Source organism: Alexandromys fortis, unplaced genomic scaffold, assembly GCF_014885135.2.
Source record: "Alexandromys fortis isolate MF-2015 unplaced genomic scaffold, M_Fortis_MF-2015_v1.1 scaffold_68, whole genome shotgun sequence".
Classification (NCBI taxonomy): Eukaryota; Metazoa; Chordata; class Mammalia; order Rodentia; family Cricetidae; genus Alexandromys; species Alexandromys fortis.
Window position 1 is genome coordinate 3,632,887 of NW_026067948.1, and position 21,402 is coordinate 3,654,288.

General features: G+C 44.5%; 1 protein-coding gene across 1 annotated transcript in view; it reads left to right on the top strand.

Annotated features, from left to right (window-relative positions):
- Positions 1-21,402, top strand: part of Tnni3k (TNNI3 interacting kinase) — a 210,929-nt gene that overhangs the window by 158,987 nt on the left and 30,540 nt on the right. The window contains exons 22-23 of the mRNA XM_050149480.1: positions 15,168-15,227; positions 18,632-18,801. Coding sequence (XP_050005437.1) covers positions 15,168-15,227; positions 18,632-18,801 — 230 coding nt within the window. The remainder of the gene's footprint in view (positions 1-15,167; positions 15,228-18,631; positions 18,802-21,402) is intronic.

The window sequence follows — 21,402 nt, forward strand, 5'->3', positions numbered from 1 at the left end:
ATACTAAGTTTTTATTATTCATTTTCCATTTTAGAATATAAATTTGGAAAAATGTATATGAAATATTAAGCAATGTTCAAGACTCAAACAGAGTAACCTAGACAGTACAAAAAGAAATGCTTGTTGCCTTAATGAAGGCAGACGGCCATATCTTATTTTACTTCCTGCAAATTAATGCAATATCCACTAAAGATTTATTAATAAGTAGTAATTTAGTATACTATCTGGTAGCAATATCTGCCTGTGACTTTAAATGGCATATGTAAATATACTATCAATTATACACGTTCAATAATATCAACGAAACCCTAATATTAATTGTGTTCATAGGAAGAACTAGTAGGAATGCTAAATATTACACAGTTGCTTTCTCATTTGATAGTCACAGGAGCCATGGTCTATGACAGAAGAGCTGTCCAAGGGAAGACATTTAGATGTTGGATGTTTTCCCCAGTGACGCATCAGGACTTGGATGGGTCTACCTGTTACCCACGATGAACAGAATTATGCCTCACCAGCCTAGTTTCACTTGCTCCATGAAATCATTTTATTTAGATAAAAAGAAAGGAAAATTTTCCTCTGTTAGGGCAAATCTCCAGGCTAGAGTGTTGCACACCCTACGGCCAATTTTCAACCTTGCACGTGGGGTGGCTGTGAGGAGGTGCTGGTGTCGGGAGGCTGGGTTAAATGGAAACCGTGTAGGGGGAAGAGCTGATGGACTCTATCCGATTCTCAGAAATGTCTGGAAACTGGAGGTCAACAGCAAGAACTATTCAACAAGATGCCACCTAGCCACTTTTCTCTACCCCAGGAATCTGTCCTGAAGCCCCATGCTTCAGGCATAAACTCAGACTTTTCCTCAGGACCAAGTATGGCCTTGACTTTTTGCTTGAATTCTTCCCTCCCACCCCAGGGTGCTGGAGAACTGCAGGTGTCTGTCTCCTCACGGTCCCCACTGACATGACAGACATGTGGTTCCCATGTGAAGCAAGGAGACAGTGTTACAGAGGGTTAACGAGCCACATCCCCTTGTGTGTAGAACTTCCCCACAGGCAGACAAAGCAAGGCCTTGGATGCTGTGAAGAGGAAATGAAAAAGCTGAGCCGTTATTTCTTATAAAGTAAAACCAATCTTTTTTGATTTCTATGGCAGCTGTATTTTTTTTTTCTTGGCCATCTTTGTCTAGAATCAAACCAAGGAACCAGCAAGAAATGCAGTCAGATGAACTGACGTTCCGCCTTATGCCACATAGGAGATAAAATATAGTTTCATTCTTATCCTGTGGTGCCCAAATCCAGCCTTAGGGCCAGATTCCTACAGTAAGTGCATCCCATGGCTCCTCTGTCATTCGTTTTCCAACAGAAAACCTTGCTTCGTCCAAACCAGGAAATAAGTGGCAGAGCCTCCTTCCTGAGCAGCTGTAAGTTTGCACTGCAGGGATTGAAAGCATTGCCCCAGAACTCAGGAGGGAAAGGAAGATGCTAGATTCATTGCCTCCACCTAAGTATTGGCATTGCCCTTGGACAGCAGGTAGGTGTCACGGCCAGGTTCACTGGGCTCCGTGAATTAAGCCCCGACTTTCCCAGAACTGAGAAGTTATCATCCTTGACAGCTCAGCAAGCAAAGTGAGTTTCTTGACATCGGTCCTGAAATGAATCACTGGCATTAAGAGGCCGTTCTTCTCAAATGCCATGCTCTGGGAAGGCTGTTTACTGCAGATTGGCATCAGAACTCAGAAGACGTTGGGATGAACACTGGTAACCACCCTCTCATAAATCATAGCAATACTCCTGTTGGAGAGGCTTCTTCTCTTTCCTTTTTTAACCCTCCTTAGGGGTTGGGGCTCAAAATTCTCTTTCCAGGCAGGGGAGGGATGCTCAGTTCTAGAGGATGAGGAGGAGCAGCAGACAGCTCACCCAGATGCGGGTACTCAGACAGAGGGACTCACACTGCCTAAATACATGGGAACACACTCTCACTCAGAGACACATGGGCTCGCACACGTGTGTGTGCATGCACACACACACACATACACATTCACACAGGTACTCAGACATGTACATGTTTATACACATGCAAGCATACACATGCACATGTGTGTGTTTACATACACACAAGCACACACATGCGCACACATACACTCCTGGAACTTTTATATCTTCAGAAAAAGAAGAAGCAGACTAAAGTGAGTTTTACAGCCCTTCTCTGTTGGAGAAATTGAAAAGCGGTCTCTCCTGAGAAACTAAGCACAGTGGGATTTTCTAACCGACGAGCTCACCTATTTTTCTTGTTCCGTGTTGTGGCAGGATTTGAGTCTGGACTTCTCCATGTTTCAGGTTGCTTAGCTTTTTGGCTGTCATTGGACATCTTGTAACTAAGCTTGAATCATAAGGAGATTTCTTGTTTCCAGGAGGCCCCAAGCATCTTGCCGGTAGCAGTGAATCACCCAGGCAAGACCAAGCGCTGTCTGCACCATGGTCTCTCCCTTTGAGCTTCCTGAGGGAGGCATCCAGGGCCGTGGACTTGGAGGCTAGCATTGCTTGATGGCTGCTTTCCTGTCTACGTGGTATTTCTGTTCTGAGACCCACATGGGGCATGACCTCTGTCTCATTTTCCTGAGTTAAGTGGCAGTTACAGCACCCCACGGCACAGCTATTTCTGTCTTCACGAGCACACCGGGATCCATCGCGGATTCTGCTGCGAAGGTTTTTGGATGTGCCTTCATTAGCTCTGCCTTGCTGGAGCTTCCAGTTAAATATGACTAGCCCTGCACATGTGAGACCAATGACTCCTGTGACAAACAGAAAGACCATTAGACGAGCATCCTGGGAGAAATGTGGCTCTCACACAGGCGCAGGTATAGGAGGTGCCCGTCACCACGGGGAAACCATCACACCAGACGGAGGCTGTTTGCACTACTTCAGTCTACTTCTCAGTTTGTATCTTAGGAATTATAGGGTCAGGGAGGGGATTCCCTGAGTAAGAGGGCGTTTTGTACAAACACTGGGACCTGAGTGCAAACTCCCAGCACTATGAGACAGTCTGGGTGCGGCCTCGTGTGCACCATGACCCCAGAGTTATGGGACACAGAAAAGAAAGACCACCGTGGCTTGCTGGCTGCCAGCCTGCCTCTAGGTTCAGTGAGAGACCCTGTTTCAAGGGAGTACGGTAAAGGCTGATAGAGTACCACACCCCACATCCTCCTCTAGCCTCCATGTACACACATACAGGCTTACACCACAACACACATATACACGACATTATTTAAAACAACTGTAAAGACACCTGGAGTCCCTTAGGTAGGGCTGTAGTTCATCCAATGTCAAAGGGTTATTTTCAGCTTATGAAAAAGAAATTTTAATTCTTAGTCTACTTTTTCATATAATCATAAATAATAAAAAATGATAGCTGATAGATACCCTGAACATATGAGGACCCTAATCCTCAATGACAAACTGACCCCACATGCCTATGGCTTATTTTACCCAGTCCTGAAGACCCATCACCATTGATGGCCAGCTAGTAGAAAGGCCAGACTCCTCCTTTGCCTGAATTTCTTTCTATCTTCCTACTTCAAGCTTGATACTTTCAACGTTCACTTGTCTTAAGGAGCACTTCAGTCTCTGCCTTGTTTACTGTGGCATCTTCTCCCTCTGCTTATTTGGTTTCTTTGTCCTTTAAACTTTAAATTAGTACCTTCAAAATTCCTCAATGTTGTTTTGGTTTTTGTGTGTTTAGGTTTTCATTTGTTTGTTTTTTGTTTTTCAAAATCTGACAACATGATTTTTTTCTTAATTTTGTTTTCTCTCATCTTGTAAAAGGATTCTGTGTTTCTTGTGAACTGAAAGGGAAGATAGATGGTTTCAGAGGGCCTGGCATTGCCATTTTGTGATGTAGGTAGATGCAGATTGACCTCTGAGTAGAGCTGAACGAGACCCTTGGTTGCAATGCTGGGAAAAGTCCTCCTGATTTCTATTTTACTTTCCCCATCTTGATGAATAGCATTCCCAGCCACCTAGTTACCTGAGTCCCCACTGCCAACCATGCACACCTCCTTTGTTTCCAACATTATGACATAGTGGATCACTCTGTCCACGCTGCCTTCACTCTGCCTGTCCCCCTTTGGGCTCCTCTGCTAGAACTAAGCATTCTGCAGACACAGGAATCTTTAAGTCTTTTTCACCACCCTAACCCCAAAACCCAGACACAAGGATGGTACTACAGAAGCATGTGTTGACTGTCACAGAAAGAAATCTTTTCATTGTTCTGAGAACAGAAGCACTGGGTTGTCTAATCAAATAAACCTCCGTGGTGATGAAGAAGGCCCAGGACCAATAAGGCTGGACAGAGGGTCTGCCTCTTGCTGTGTGACTTTGGGCAAGTCAATTACTCCTCTGAAATAAAGGTTATGGCAGAGATTAAGCAGTTGGCTGCACGTGTCTCACGGCCTTCACAACGACACTATTAATGAGTACATGATTTTGGACTTGATAAAAAAGGGGGATGTCAGGCAACATTGTTATATATGAAAATTAAAGAGAATCGAAATTGCTGGCAAAAATCCTCCAACCGGGCTGGGGAGCTGGCTCTGTGGATAAAGCCCCTGCCATGTAGGTGTACGGATTTAAGGTTGGGCCCCCAGAACCCATAGAGAAGCCAGACAGATGCCAGTGATCCAGTATTAGTAGCAATGAGAGACAGGCAACCCCCAAATTCTGTTTGGACACCTTCGTGAGAATTTTAGTGCTTCAGAGCCAGAGGTGACCTATATATTTTAAGCTTTCTGCTATTTTTGACAAGATTTTGGAATCTTTTACAACCTAAGCCCATCTATACAGATAAAGAGCCGTCCCCTTTCAAAACACATTTCTAAGTGTCTGATTCTAAAAATAGTTCTAGAAGATACTGTGTTGTGGGACCCCCAAGCGGTGCCCTACAGAGTGGTATGCTGAAACTTGCTATAGGCAGAAGCTGGGCAAATGTTCATGGAATCACTCCTCTTAAAGCTGGGAACACTCATTGCAAAGTGGGAAGTTGTGCAGGCACTGCCATGAACATAGCTGCTTCATGCCTGCTGCATGTCATACGACCTGATACCTCCCAATCCAGCCTGAACCCCTCATCCCTGAGTTTCCGCTGGAACACCTGTCAACTCTCCACTGGGTACTAGGCACATCCAGGGAGCATTTGCTGCTACTGTGATGTTTTGTCATTTGTAGTAAATTGCTTTGAATTTTCTATTACTGATGTTGTTATACAGATCTCAAAGGAATTTGTTTTTCTGGTGAATTCAGATTCTGTTTTGAGGAGTTTGAGTCTGGGTGGTCACTATATTGGCTGTTTTCTATTAGAAGTACAACAAGAAGTCAAAGAGCTGGTGCCCAATTCATTCACCTGGAACCTCTGCTCACATAATGGTTTATAGCAAAGGCTCCACTGCTCAGCCTTGGATTCCACTGGTGAGCCTCTGTCCTCCAGATTTAGAACACTGTGTGTTTACAATCACAGACACACACAGAGAAGCATACACTGACACACTCAGAGGGATGCATACACACCCAGTCATAGGCATAGACAGAGAGAATGAGAGAAAGAGAGAGAGAGAGAGAGAGAGAGAGAGAGAGAGAGAGAGAGAGATGAAAGAGAGGGAGAGGCAGAGGGAGAAGGAGAGAATTAGAAACACACAGACAGACACACAGAGGGATACATGTGCCCACACACACAATCAGAATCACAGACACACATGTTCCTCATTGCCCTATGTAAACTTTCACCATGCACTGAGATCATTCTAAAACACACACAGAGATAAATTAGCTCAAGAAATTTCAATTAATGAAAGTACTGCATATCATTCGTCTGGCAAGCTATGATAGCCAAGGAATTTTAAAATTCCATTACCCTTAAACTTTGAGAGATTAGCTACCCCCTTGTTGGCCTGGGCCAAGGATATGAAAGAGGTGGGGAAACTCGAGTCCTCAAAGAACACAGAGCCCTCCAGCAAAAGAGAAAACAGGCCAATCATGCACAGTCGCTTGTCCTAAGTCATACAGCTTGTTGGGGGCAGATAGGCTTCGGACCTCACTGACTGCACCCCACAAGCCCCACAAGCCCACTGGCAATTATTTAAACACAGCATCTTTAGTCTTTGAAAATTCCAACCTTATGTGTAATGTTGCGTTTTAAAATTATAAATACTTACTGTGCACACACAAGAGAGAGAGAGAGAGAGAGAGAGAGAGAGAGAGAGAGAGAGAGAGAGAGAGAGAGAGAGAGAGAATATTGGGTCTACTCTATGTAGGTCCTGCAGACAGGCCTGGGGCCATCAGACATGGAAGCAAGTGTTTTTACCCGCTGAGCTATCATCTCTCCTGTCCCCACAAATGATTGTCACAGGGAGAAAATGTGCCTAGATGGGAGAGTCCCAAGGGAAGAGTTTACCGTTCACCAGGTCCTTGAAACTTCTCCTAGGATGCTAGTAAATACTCCAGTGCTGTCTGGTGATTGGTTATCCCCTGTCACAGCCATGATGAAAGGAAATCTAAGTAACAAGTTAGTTATTTTAGGTTATGCTAATCACACCCAGAGCAGAGTTCTTCAACAGGAAGTGCTTGCAGCCAGTGCTAGGTCTGCTGAGACCCCCTTCACCAACCTCTCCCTTTCACAACCCACCGGCTCTCCCCAGCTGCTGTAGAAAGGATTCAGATACTCCAAGAACACACACTAGAGGGAGGAGAGAAGGGGGCTACTTTCCCCTGGTTTACCTGCGAAGCCAAGCACAGTCATCAGAGCAACATCCTGCCCTGGGAGGAGGGCACGCCTGTCCTTGAGAGCCAGAGTGAGGTTGTGACCCTTGGAGTCACAGTTGGTCTCAGACAGTCTCAGCATGATCTTTGCAGCAGCTGTAGCCGGAGGGGTACCTGACAGTTTAGTTTCTTCGTATTATAGAACCTGCAAGCCAGAGACTTAGAGACTTAACAAAATTTCTTAAAAGGCCAAGTGGGTAGAGGTCACAGGTGCAGCTCCTCTGGTTCCCCTCCAAGCTCAGAAGGCTTAGGTGCTTCAGGCGGATAAAGGCGTCCGGCATGTGAGCCAACAGTTTTCTAGAAAGGTCCACTTCCTGCACTTGGGGTAGAGACTGAAAGACATCCTTCTCAATAAAGGAAATGAAATTGTTGGATAAGTCCCGATGCCTGAGTCTGTGAAGGTTCACGCCTCTATGAGAACTCTGTGTGAGGTTAGTGATCTGATTTCCATCCGGCAGGAGTCTGCTCGGGGCCTTGGTGTTCCTGAACCAGGCTGCTCTCAGGGTGAGGGAGACCTTGTTGCTCAGGACCTGCAGGCTTCGCAGCTTGCTAAGGTGTGGTCGGACAGAGAAGAGGGATGTGGTTGTGGCCCAGCTACAGGGTCCACATCATGGTGACACCATGCAGGGAACCTCCCTGAATTCCATAGATAGCAGTTCTGCTCAGAGAGAGCAGAGCCAGGTTAACCAGGAGAGTCAGGTCGGTGCTCTCAACTTTGGAGATATTTCCATCAGTAAGGATCGGGGGCCGCTGTAGGAAAGAAAGCAGAAGCTAGAAGCAGATACATGCACAAGGAAGGAACAAAGGGAGATGTGTCACATGGGCGGGAAGAAGCAAGATGGAAACCATTGCAAGTTTGGGGAAATCTGGCCGTAACAATGGTGGATTTTACCTCTCTCTGCTGTTCCTGGAAACATGCTCATTTAAGGAACACAAACCCATGTGTTCCTCACTATGCGGACTTAATTGATTTGGCGGCTCGCCCACACTGAAGTTCTTTTGAAGGTGGCTTTTCAGGCCTCCCTTGGGGTTGAGTCCTTACTGTGGAGCTCCACCCCAAGCCCAGAGCTTGGATATTTATGCTGGGAAGTCAAATAAGTTGTTTTACCCCCTCCCCCAACACAATCGTGCGGGGAGTGGAGAGGAATTCAGTTTCGTTTCTTTTCCTTTTTCTTTTTTGCTGCGGGCTAACTAGATCAGATGTCAACTTGATCCTATCTAGAGTTTCTCGAGCCAGCCGGAGGATGTGTCAGCAGGACTCTCATTAAGGTAGAGGCCATCTTGGCCTCCTGTCTGATATCTGTTCCCTCCAATGAGGTCCATCCTGTGCTGACAGGTGGCACTCCGGGTTTCCAACTGTGAAATCCTTCCCCATAATCACCTCTGAGCCATGGCTGCTCTGTCATTAGTAACCAAAGCATTTTAACATCAATGAAGATGCATTGCCATCAGGGGCCATCCTTAACACATCTTTATCATGCTAAAGTTGTTTTGACTGCAGACAACAGGATCATGAGAGTGAAGGAGCCCGTTGTCCCCAGGAGGTCTGAAGGTGATATTGGAACCACCAGCCATAGAGGAAGCAAATCCCAGTCCCCCTGGGAAATCCTGACTGCTTGGTTGAAACAAAGCGATAAAACCTAAAAGACAAAGCCAGCTCAGAGAGCCTTGTCTGGGAAGAATTGTCTCTCTCCTGGCAGCACACAGAAGCTTGAATCAGGGCACTTTCTAAAGCATCTGTTATCGATTATTTAAATTCTATTAATTCTGGCCGGTTTGGCATTTTGTCTCTCTCATGGCCATGTCTGAGAGGACCTGGGGGAGGTTCTTTGTTTGTTGGGTGCCCAGTGCCTTGGGGATCTCAGACTGTCACAGAGAAAGCTCTGATTTCTCTCAATTACTTACTCCTCCTCTGCTAAGAGACACAAACACCACCTAGCCCCTTTCTGACTCTGTGTTCAGGAAGTCTAGCCACACATGGGTAGCATCCTGGGTGTGAGGTTACATGGAAGAGCAAGGAGCAGGGGGAGGGGGTACCAACTCTGCCATCTCTCAGGCACATCCCAAAGCAGAGGGCATCTTGCACCAGGGAGTCTGCTTATGGGATGGGGACACATCGTGGCTGCTTCCAGGAACTGACCAGGAACGGTTCACATTCCGACTGACAGGAAACTCACCCATTTCAAACAGGATGAGAGCGGCTACCTCCAAATCCCCAGACACTCCTGGGACTGTAGAAACGAATGAAGTTACCTTCCTCCACTCTGTCTTCACTTGGTCTCATTTTTGAAAATTTTCCACTGACAGAGCTTATAGCTTGTTTATCCCTTCCATGAATATCAGGATGTAAATCACATTCTCCTCAAATTTGTTAATAAGGTGTCTTATTAAATTGTTGACTTAAGCAAGCAATATGTAATGAACACAGGCAGCACTTCTTGTTAGCATTTCTACAGCTCATTTACCACTGATAAAAAGAGAGAGAGCGAGAGAGCGACCAGACTTTCAAAATGAGATGGGCTTTGATAATAATCGGTTTTGCTGGTACATTGGTTAATCGTATGAATGCTGAAAAATTGCAGTTCAGGATTCAGAATCATTTACATTTCCTTCAGTTGGTGGTAAGGTTCAAATCCACACAAAGTCCGGACCAACGCAGCTTCCGTAATCTAAATTCGTTTCTTCCTTTTTAAGTGTGTAGCTTTAGGAGTGGCAGATAATCCTTTTGTAATAAAAATATCTCAGTTGATCCTGAAGGTACAAAAAGTAGGAAGTTACAAGTCCCTCAGGGATGGAAGGCCTGCTTCTTCAGAGGGTGCCCCTCTCTGGATGACCTCAGAGCGGTTCTCACAGCATAGTACAGTCTCAGCAAGAAGTTTGCCGGCAGGATCCCTCGCTGAGGTGTGGCAATATGAGCTTATTACCTACTGTGTAGGTTAACTGGTGACACGGGGTTACACCTTGGGTGCACACCACACAGGACGCAGCGAGGACGCTGTCACCAGCAACATGAAGGCAAGGGGTAGGAGCCATCCACCTGAAAGAGGGTACAGTGAAGACTTATCAGAATGTGGTGTCCTTAAGAGCAATGGGGCCTGCCACCTGGACTTCAGCTTTTTGATGGTGGCTGCTTCTTAAAGAGCCCCGCGGTGTCCTGGCAAACATAGAAAGCTACAACTGTGTTTTTGAGTTTACAGGGAGCTATTACTGCATTTGATTGTAAATTCCTGTTATTGGTAGCTTAGGTTCTTGGCAGAGCTCTTTAGAGGATGCAGCACTTCGGCCCAAAACGTCGCCTTATTTCTTATTTCTTTTAATTCTGCATCTTCTTTGAGGTAGAGAAATGGGATCTGAGTGTGACCAGAGTCACATGGAGAGGAGCGAACCCAAGGCTTTACGCTGATGCTGCCTCCAAGGCTGAAGAGTCTCAGGCTCCCAGACTTACACAGCTGCAGACCCAGATGCCCATGGAAGGAGAGCTAATGGAGCCAGACTAAGACCTTAGCTCTGCCCAGAAATGAATTCAGCTGTTACTGCCCAGCCATGGTACCGTTCATAAATTACTTCATTTTTCATATTTTCTGCATTTCCTGTATTAAATAAAAACAACAGCAACAAAAAAAAATCTATCAGCCACACGGAGTTAGATGAGGTGCTGTAAATACAATGAATGTTCAAGTTTGCCATGATGCGGCCTTTCCCAGCTTCCCCAGGGAAATGTTAGCGCCCTTCAAAAGGGAAAATTAAAAGGAATTTCTCAGTGGAAAATAAAAGAAGTAGTCTGTAATGAAGGCCTTAAATATGTACTAGTTTGAGAACAAAATAAAATATAAAATTATTAATTTATTTATTGGCTCAATAAGAAATTTGGCACATATTTCAGAGTCACGGCCCAGGTAGATCACGGCCTTTGTACTTTGGGAATGGAGACAGATGTAGCCCTGCCTCGTCAGGGGAACGTACTATGTATGACACAGCAGCAGGCAAATGAACGTGAAAATAAGTATCTGTAGTAGGAGGCCACTTGTTCGTTTCCCGGCCACCTAGATCCTGAAATAACAACACAGAAACTGTATTGATTAAATCACTGCTTGGCCCATTAGCACTAACTTCTTATTGGCTAACTCTTAAATCTTAATTTAACCCATTTATAGTAATCTGTTTTCGCCACAAGGCTGTGGCTTACCAGGTAAAGTTCTGTCCAGCTCCGTCAGGGCTACATGGCTTCTCTCCGACTCTGCCTCCTTTCTTCCAGCATTCAGTTTAGTTTTCCCCGTCTAGCTCTGCTCTGCCCTATCAAAGGCATAAGACAGTTCCTTTATTAACCAATGGTATTCACAGCATACAGAGGGGACTCCCACATCACATATCAGGTCACCTGATACTAAATGATGCCGTGGAACAAAAGCAACAGCAAAGGCCCAGCCCCAGGGCTCTTAACAGGCAGACAAGGATTCTCAGGTAGAGTGACCCTTAAGTATAAACTACTACAGAGAGCAAAGGTACAGGAAATTCTGGTGGGGAGAAAGACAAGTGTGAACTCCCCAAAGGTACGGTGAATTCCACATTATAGGCGTGGTGGGCCTCACGTGACAGGTAGGGTAGGTCCTACAAAGGGCGTAGGGAACTTACACAAAGATGGAATTGACCCCATATGAGGGATATGGTGGACTGCACATGAGGGGTATGGTAGACGACACATAGGGTGTACCCCACAAGAGAGGTACTGTGTATACTACATGAGGGTGGAGTGAACCGACCACCCGTCAGGGTGGAGTGGACATTATCAATTCAATCACTGTTTCAATAAGAGTTTTAGTGAACTGTTCCGATAGAAGGCCCTGATCCTGCGGATGTAGGTGGAGTCCTGCCTCATTGAATGTTTGTTTTCTGCTGTGACATATGTTATAAGCAGGTGAACACAAAAACACATATTTTGTGCTGAATAAGAGGTGTGGCCGATTGCACATGAGGGCGTGGTGTACCACACACAGGGTGGAGTAGTGACCCCACGTGAGGGATATGGTGGACGGAATCCATATGAGGGTCAACTTAGCCAACACAAGGGGTATGGCAGACTGCACAGGTCAGATGCTTTGATTGGATGTAGTGAGCTCCATACAGGCTGTGGGTGGCCAGACAGGATTGTGCAAGAGGGGAAGTAAGTCAGAGATCGCATGACAGGCTGCTACCTTAGAGAAGAATGCCAGGATGCTGTTCTTCACTTATGCAAATGAGATGGGGCATGATTACAGGCTTTAGTGAGAAAGCTTGCTTGTTCTGAGGTGCGTGCTTAAGCGATTACCTTGACTGCTTCTGGATCACACTTTTAAACACGCAGAGAAGCCTCACTAATAGTAGACAATGTGAATGATGTCTGCAGGACCGGATGTACCTCTGACAGTAGAGCGGTAGGGAGGTTGAAGATGAAATTTTTTATTTTAATGATATAATTTGACTTTACAAAAGTGAACTCAAATCAGTCTGGCAGACAACGCTAACTCTGCAAGAACACATAAAACGTTGCTCACTTTCAAAATCCCTTATAGCTATAGTTGATATGTATTCACTGGCTCTAAGGAAGATGGAGACAAATTGAGTAGAAGATGGGAAGCTATTTTGTGGACTCACTTGGGCCAGAAGGATGCAGTTTATTAGCTGGATCTGCAGAGTGTGGCAGTTTTCTCTAGGCTGAGCATAAAAGTCACACAGTTGTTCTGTGAGAAAATACCCAGAACAAAGCCTTATGAGCTGTAAATATAACCTCGGCCCATTTCTTGTGGCCTTACTGTGCAGCAAAAGATTGCCCATGTATGTAGTCCAGAGCTTATGCAGACAGTTCGACAGTTCACTGGATTTTTTCCCCTAGTATCCCTTTGATCTCTACTGTCTCCTTGTGACAGGTAGGATTCCAGAACTACCCATGACATTCTCACCTGTTGTACACACACACACACACACACACACACACACACACGTGTGTGTGTGTGTGTGTGTATATATATATATACATACATACATACATACATAATCCCTCTCCAGGAGAGTGGACAGAGTATGTGAAGATGAGGAGATGCTGTATCTATGATTCTCCTCTGTTATATAGAGGAAGGTTGTCCTGTGGGGGACTACCCACTCGGGTGCAGCAATTATTTATAGCTGGCCACAGAGGAAACACTCAGGGACATGAACACATGGTAGCCAGGAGAAAACCAAGCATCCATCTTGTGAACTACCCGTATCAGGCAGGTGTGGGCATCCTCTGAAATTCTAGGGCTGTTCCTGAGCAATACAATATGAAAGCAAAGACCTGAGTCACACAAGCATAGGAAAACACATTCTACCAACTGTCGATGATCTTGGATGTAATCAGTGAATCTTAAGTAAGAGTCTCAGTGCCATCCAGCACCTTGATTTCAATATGCTAAGACTCTCAAGAAAGGACCAAGCTAATCTGAGCTGGGCTTATGACCCATAAAAACAAGGCAAAAACAACAAAACCATACATTCTTCTAGAGACTCTTGATCATTTGTTATACAGCAATGGACAACGTATTATGATGGACCTGAATTCTGCCCTCTGGTTACTCAAACAAACAACTATAGCAATATAAATTCCTGTGTTGGATTTAAATTATCCATCCTCAGAATAAAAGCTGTTAGTAGAAGAACAAAGCATAAGACTTCCTTTGGTCCTTCCTCTCTGTTGAGTGACTGCGTCTTGTAGGTTTTTACCTATTTTGCCCATGCCCCGGTATCTTCTTACCAGGGCTTGCTTACAGCATTTATCTGTAGGCAGGTTTATAGAGCATAAGCTACTTTGATCGTGGAGGTTTTGTATAAACTTTAAAGGAAAAACCATATAATTTCCCAGTACACTGGATGCAAACACAGTGAAGAAAGAAGTCAAAGATTATTCTCTGCTTTAGAGTCGTATAGGTAGACACATTTGTCACTGACTGAAATGGGAAAGACTAAGGACACTCAACTGCATGTGTGAACTCATGCTCAGAAACAGTATTGAGGTAGAAAAGGAGGAGTTGTACTTTACAGACATGAGGCTGCCAATTTGCCAACAAACTGTCTCAAAGTAACTGTCCTGGGAACATTAAAATTTAGAGAAAAAGAGGAGAACCAAGGGACCAAGCCTGAAACAGTTGGCTTCAAGTCAACTGAAAAGATGTATTTCAGGGACAAAGGACTCCAGAGAGAGTGACCATGTGAATGGAGAGGGCACTCACTGGGGAAGGCCTGGGTGCTGGGAACTTTCTGCCTGTACACGTAAGGGTATGTGCTGTAGAGAGCTTGACTGTTAACCACTCTTTAAAACTTCAAAGAAAGGAGACTGTCTGTGTGGAAAGTGTGATAATTTGATGCTCTGAAGGGAGCCAGGAGGACATAGCTGGTCAGCCACCCTGCTACCATCCCACCAGCGCAGAGGAGCAGAACTTCTGTACAGAGCAGCTCCCATTCGCGAGGGCTCTGGAGGAAACAGCATCCTGGGGGAAGAAAGGATGGATAGAGGGAGAATCCCTTGTTCTGCTAAGACTCTAAATTATTTGGCTGCTGCACCTGCACCATCAATCGACCTCTCCCCCTCCCGGCAGTGAAGCTCTCATAAAGGGAGAAGTGGTGGTGTGCACAGTCCTTACTATCCCGCACAAGGAAACATATTATTTCTTTAAAAGAAACCAACACTTTCCAAGATTTCAAGAATTTTTCCTGTAGGTCCTCATTCATTTTTATATCCCTTGCAACTGGAACAAGGTTTGAAATATAAAAAGACACAATAACCACTTAACTAAACTTATATGGCTGTGAAGTTCATAATAGCCAATATCTTCCATGTCAGTTTTTGAAATCAAAAGTCTAAACTCAAAAGTAGGGCATTGCTGTGAAGTTTCTACCTTGGCCTTAGCTGTAAATCTGAAATGTCTTTCTCAAAGTAAAAGCTAATTGCAAAATGAGAGGCAAGGATGTTTTCCCCGGGGATGTGGACAGCATATTGTCAGGCATCAGGAGAGTTAACAGTTTTCAGTATTCACAATTATTCTTCCATTTTGAAGAAGAAACCCTGCCATTTAAAAACATGCAAAGCTAATTAAAGATTTTCCACTGTTTCGTTATCTGAATGGAGTTCCAAATTCTGACTTAAAACTCTTATCACAGAAAGACTAAACATCCCTCCACGAACAGTAAATGAGCATTCAATTAGCCCTTCAATACAAGTGCACTTTAAATAAAAAATATACTTTATTGCTAATCTCGTTCTTTACAAATGCAAATACTCAATTTTCAAACCCAAAGAGTTTCCTTTATTTCATTCTTAAGGAAGAAAAACAGTCTTTTCTTGGTTCACAGGGAAGACCCGAGTTTTCTGAAGTCGTGAGGAAGCTGGAGGAATGTCTGTGCAACGTGGAGGTAAGTGTTGACCTTATGAGAAGTCTGTTTAAAAAAAGGGCTCGAGGGCTGAAGAGATGGCTCAGACATTAAAGGCTGGGCTCACAATCAAAATATAAAAAAGGGCCCGAAACATCCCAGGTGTTGCCAAAAAGAACTATCAGGGCCAGAGACTGTGTCTTAGAGGCGTTAGGACCCAACTACTAAGTACACAAATAAAAGCAAATGAGGAAACCACTCCAAGTGCTCACTGGAAAGGAGAGGAGGTCCAGTGACCCCTTTACCCTTGTTGCTCTTCTGACAAAGCCCCTAGAAATAACATTCTCTGCTCCTTCTTCTGGGGCAGAGGCAAATTCATAGAGAATTTTTGTGACTCTAAAATAATCAGGCCAGAGACGGTTACAGTGATGCTGTGTTTAAAAATAGATATGTAAAAAAAAAATCGAAAGAACGGGGGCTGGAAAGATGGTTGGTTTAGCAGCTAAGAGTGCTTACTGCTCTCAGAGGACCAGAGTCCAGATCTGAGGGCCTGCATCAGGCAGCTCACAACTTTCTGTAGCTCCAGCTACAAGGTATCCAACAAATTTTTGGTCTTTATAGGCATCCACACGCGCACGCGCGCGCGCGTGCGCACACACACACACACACACACAGAGAGAGAGAGAGAGAGAGAGAGAGAGAGAGAGAGAGAGAGAGAGAGAGAATGAATCTTTAAAATTATAACTATAACAAACACATCGAAAAGTAAATATCTAATCATTTTTTTTCTACAAATTTGTACACAAGTGATGAGCCAGATAGAACACTATGCCATTGTCCACTTGTTCAGAAAGGAAGGAAATACTACCTCAAACAGTACACAAATCTGCTGAACGGCATAGTCATCGCAGGACACAGAGTAATGGATGCTAATGAAAACATTTCCTTAATATCAAGGAGCTGTTTGTTTTAATTTTCTGTATAATTGCCTTAATTTGCTATACCTGATCATGAAATAACATTTAAAAATAGGCAAAAAGGAGCTAAAACAGGAGCACCCATTCAAAAATAATATGTTTCAAATGCACAGGAGGAGGTAAGGATTTTACACAGATTTGTAGCCCATGTGCATGAAAAGGGCAGAAGCCATGAGACACGTCCTGAGCCTGCACAACAAGAACCTTCCACAAGAAACATTTCCTCCTTAAAATAAATCTTAGCTCAGAGTCCCTAGAACCTGCTCTATTGGGAAATACTTCCAGGATGACGAGCACCAGTCATTCTGTCTCATTTTTCACAAAATATCCCAGAGAGGAAGCCTTTCGTTGAGAGGGAGGCATCCTTCCGAAACACAGTTATGGCTATGTGGAGCTGTCTAGGTTGCAGGGCTGCTTACTGACAAAAGCATCCTCTGGAGGACTCGGCTATTACAAGACACCTTCGGAGACTGAGCTCTGAATGTGAATGTGAAGTTCAACCAGACAAGGTAGCTGCCAGCCTAGGACTGTAGATCATTAGATGGCAATAGAAATTACCTCTCGTGATGACTCATCTTATGTCAACATGGCACACGAACTAGAGTTATCAGAAAGGAACTTAAACGGAGAAAACTGCCTCTGTAAGATTCAAGATATTTTCTTAAATAGTGATTGATGTGGGGGGGCAGCCCACTGTAGATGGTTCCATCGCCAGGCTTTTGGTCCTAGGCTCTATAAGAAAGCAGGCCAAGAAAGCCAAGAGTAGTAAGCCAGGAAGGAGCATCCCTCCATGACCTCTGCATCAACTCCTGCCTCCAGGTTTCTGCCCTGTTTGAGTTCCTAGCCTGACTTCCTTCAGTGATGAACAGCAAAATAAACCCTTTCTTCCCCGACTTTCTTAGTGATCATGATGTTTCCTTGCAGAAATAGAAACCCTTAAGTAAGACACCTCAAAACAGAGACAATGAAAACATCTAGAAAACAAGCTTGGTCAGCCCCACTGATCAGGACGTCGGGAACACTCTTCTCCAGGAGAAAGATAAAACATTTGTATGCAGAGAGTTCACTGGACGGATAACATTAATTGATGATCCAGGCTTGTGGGATCCCATAGGGTTCTGTCCTCCCTCTATTCAATTTTTCCATCAAGCTGACACCAGGGTCGAGAGGTACCTGCTGGCCACACTGGCAAATGTGACAATGTTGAGAGGGCTAGAAAACATTTGAAGGCAAGAATCTAGAATGTCTTGGAAAAGGAAATAATAGAACATGTCTAACAAGAATAAATTTGAAAGGGATAGCACACTGTTCTTCTCAGAGCCATAGAAACAATAGTCAGAGGACCTGGGGACATGGCCTCAAGATCACTGTGTTAGTGCTGTGATAAGCTCAGAGGAGCTACGGCATGAGGAGGCTCTCTTGTTGCCGAACAAAAGATCTGACCATCTCCCCTCTGTGATGAGCAAACAAAAGAGGACCCAATTGAACTCTCAGCCTTTAAAGAATAATGAAAGCTGCCACCTGCATTGTGGTGGAGAGCAATCAGAATGGCAAAGAAGTGGAAATTGTATATTATGAAGAGCATTTGGAGGAACCAAGGAGTTTTGCCTGAAGGTTGAGAAAATCACCATGAGTCCGAGGGCTATTATCAAACATCTAAAGGACCATCAGTTAGCAATGAGATTGGCTTTGTTCTTTTTGGGGAAACCATTCACCAGATATCAAACTATGCTCCATCTTACAAAATGTGCAGAATCTAACGTCACTTGGGAAATGGATGTCTGGGTGTGTCTCCGGGCGATTGTCTTGATTACCTTAATTATGTTAATTAGCGTCGGGGGGGGGGGGACCTGTTTTAATTGTGGACGGAGCCATTCCCCAGACTGAGATCCTGGAAGCTGTAAAGTGGAGCAAGTGAGCCAAGCAGAATGTGTTATCACTGCTTCCTGATTGTGGATGCAAACTCACAGCTGCTTCAAGCGCATGCTGCCTGAATTCCTACCGAGATAGGCTGGGCTTCGAACTGTGAACTAAAACAAAACCCCTCTCCCGAAAGATGCTTTAGTCAGAGCTGTCTTATCACAGCCGCAGGGAAGGACACTAGTGTGTAAACCATGTTGCATCACGGGGAGTGATTTAGCTACAGCTAGAAGGAGTTCTGCTGGTGGTTCCTATTACGACAGTGAAGAAGGTGGCAAACCTTTCGATCATCACGTAATAATCATCTAAGAAACATTTTGTAAATTCATTTTTGGGCTTACTGTGCTTTGAGGAAGATAGGAATAAGGATAAGGCCAGCTATCAAAATAGAGATGGGTCAAAAAGTAGATGATCAATGTGAGCAGATCTTAGCAGCAGAGATCAAAGGGGAAAGCTAGAAGTAGTGTAGAAGAGCCCCGAGCTCTAATGTCCCAGTACAGGTGCCCGCTGGAGTTAGTAAACAAGGACTTCCATGCCTTCTCCATCCAGCTCATGTCTCCTGCCTCAAGTAACAGCAGTGGTTCCCTGTCACCTTCCTCTTCCTCTGATTGCCTGGTGAGCCGGGGAGGGCCTGGCCGGAGCCACGTGGCAGCTTTACGGAGCCGTTTTGAGTTGGAATATGCCCTTAATGCAAGGTCCTATGCTGCCTGGTCCCAAAGGTAAGTGATGTCACCAAGGATCTTACTGTGAACCCGGATTTCAATTCATGATTGAGAAAGTCACCTGGATGATGGCTACCTAGAGGAGCCTGAACAGCACTCGGGAAAACAATGAAGGAGAGTTTTGATCTCAATATCCTTACATTGTGAAAAAAATGTAAACTTTCACCCTTCTTTAGCTTAGGTTCTTCTATAAGTTATTAGTAATAGCAGTGAGACCTAGCATCAAGAGAAATTGTTGTAAAGTGATGATATATTCTAAATCATTGAATTATTCAGGGGTGGTCTTGTGGAATTCGAGAAAGGATTTCTTTGTATGAACCTGGAAACAGTCTTGTTTGTGGAGCATCAGACATTCAGAGTTGTAAGCATTTCCACAGCTCAGCAGCTCCACTCCTGGGATACACCCCCACAAAACTGGAAAGAGACGTTCAAAGAAACCTTCTACACAAATGTTTAGAGCAACCTTGTTCACAAGAGTTTGTCCATCAAAGGATGGAGAGACAACATGTTGGGAGGCCCCATGTGGTAGAGCATTATTCAGCCATAAAAAGAAATACAATATGGATAAACCTTGAAAACATATACAGAGTCCCTGTTTGGTATGGCCTCACTAATATGAGGATCAGAATGGAATAAAAATGGCTTAAATAACTCAATAACTGAGTATATTTCCTTACAGATGCAAGATTGGGTTCTGGTCCTCTCTGTGTTGGAGAACTTTCCTATAAAAAGCATCAATTCTCCTAATTCCAGACCCCACCCTCAGATCTAATTCATCTTAATTACCACCCCAGAGACCCTGTTTTCAGTGCAGCCCTGTGAGATGTTGGAGCTTCAGCCTCTGAATTTGAGGAGAGAATGATCCATTAAATACCAGCAGCAGCACAGGACGGGAAACACACACGGGTTGTGGTGAACTGGGTGGAAGAACTTGGCTTCTCCATCCAGTAAGAACCTAAGGGCTCATCAGTGCATAGCCTGGTCTGGTTCTCTGCGCAGCTCCCTCGCAAAGACTCCACAGCTTCTTCGCCACTGTCTGCCCCTCTCTGTTGGGGTAGGACTCTATTTTAGCTTCTTTTCCCTCCCTGAACATTTGCAGCATTGGTGAACTGAAGGATAGTTTATTGATCGTCCCACCCCTAGCAAGCCACATGAATTGTTTGAGATCCGTAATATAAATGTCCTAGTGAAGCATTCAGTGAAAATATACGAGACAAGAGAAGAATCATGTATTTTTTATGCATTACTACATCCAACTATCTTGCAGTTTGATTGACATAAGGCCATTATGTAACAAATATTTGTATAGCAGATAAAGAATGGAAATGGGATAAATTGACTCAGCACGTGGTGATCATTATGAATGCAGAGTGGAATCGGGGAGCGGGCTCTGTCTCTTCACTTTCTGTGTAAACATCTGCCATCACAAAACACCTGTGAAGTGCCGGACACTGTTTTAAATACTTGGACAATCATGTAATTAAGTTTTAAGAGGCAGGCCTTTCAGCTTTTGTAGATGAATAAACCGGGGCTCAGAAAGTATAAGCAACTCTCCTGAGTGAATGGGAAACAAGGGAGGCTGAGCTGGATTCCCATAGGAGCCTTTGCCATGCTTTCGAAATTCCCCTGGCAAGGGAGGCAGCGGGTTCCAGAAACTTGTTATGTTTTGCCAATGCTTGTGTTTTCTGGACTTCTCCCAGTTTGTTCTGGAAGTTGATCAAGGAATGGATTCAAGGACTCCTTGCAAGTCTGCTTTTCCAGCTTTTTTTATGAAGGCAGAGGAAGGGATGGGCAAGAGTCAGTTCTTAAAGTAAAAGAGCCCAAGGATACAGGAACTGATGGACTCAGGCCAGCAGGGTCATGGGGTGAGCTGCCTAGAGTGCTTCTCGACTTTTCGTGTGAGAATCACCTGTGAAACTTGCAAAGGACCAGTGCCTAGGGCCAGCTAAAGCTCATGAGGGTGGCATCTAGGCTGCAGAAAACCTTGAAGATTCTGGGTAGCTTCAACACAGAAAAAAAGACTATAACGCTTAAAGAGAGAAGCATAGTTTTACTTGCGGGTCTCTGTGGGAAGGAGATGCACACATAGAAGAGGACATCTTGCCAGCATCACAGTTTGACCAGGCTATGCACTGCACACCCTTTGTCTTGTTATCATCTAAAGGATGATTGAGTCCTTGTGCTATTTAGTCTCGGCCCTGGGCTTCCTAACTAACTCACCCAATTACACGGGAAACTGTAATTTTGTGTGTGTTTCACTGTGTTCTGAAAAACGTGTACAAGACTTGGCATGTGGTTCCCATTATCGTGTAGACCTGGGTCTCTCAGCAATGCATTTAATCAGTGAATTTACACACACTTTTAGTCATGATGCCAGTTGCCAAGAGGATGGAATTTGGTAACTGATGGTTTGATGTGTGTTTCCATTGTTTGTATGCATGCTTGTTTCTCAGTTATTGTTACTATCTTTTCCTGTGTAAACTAAACTTTAAGGTGGGAAGGTGTGCCAGGTATTTCCTTCATAAAAAACAGGAAATCAATAATTCTGACCAAAAATCATAGATCAGGTAAAATCTGAGATTAAGGAAGCCATTTTTG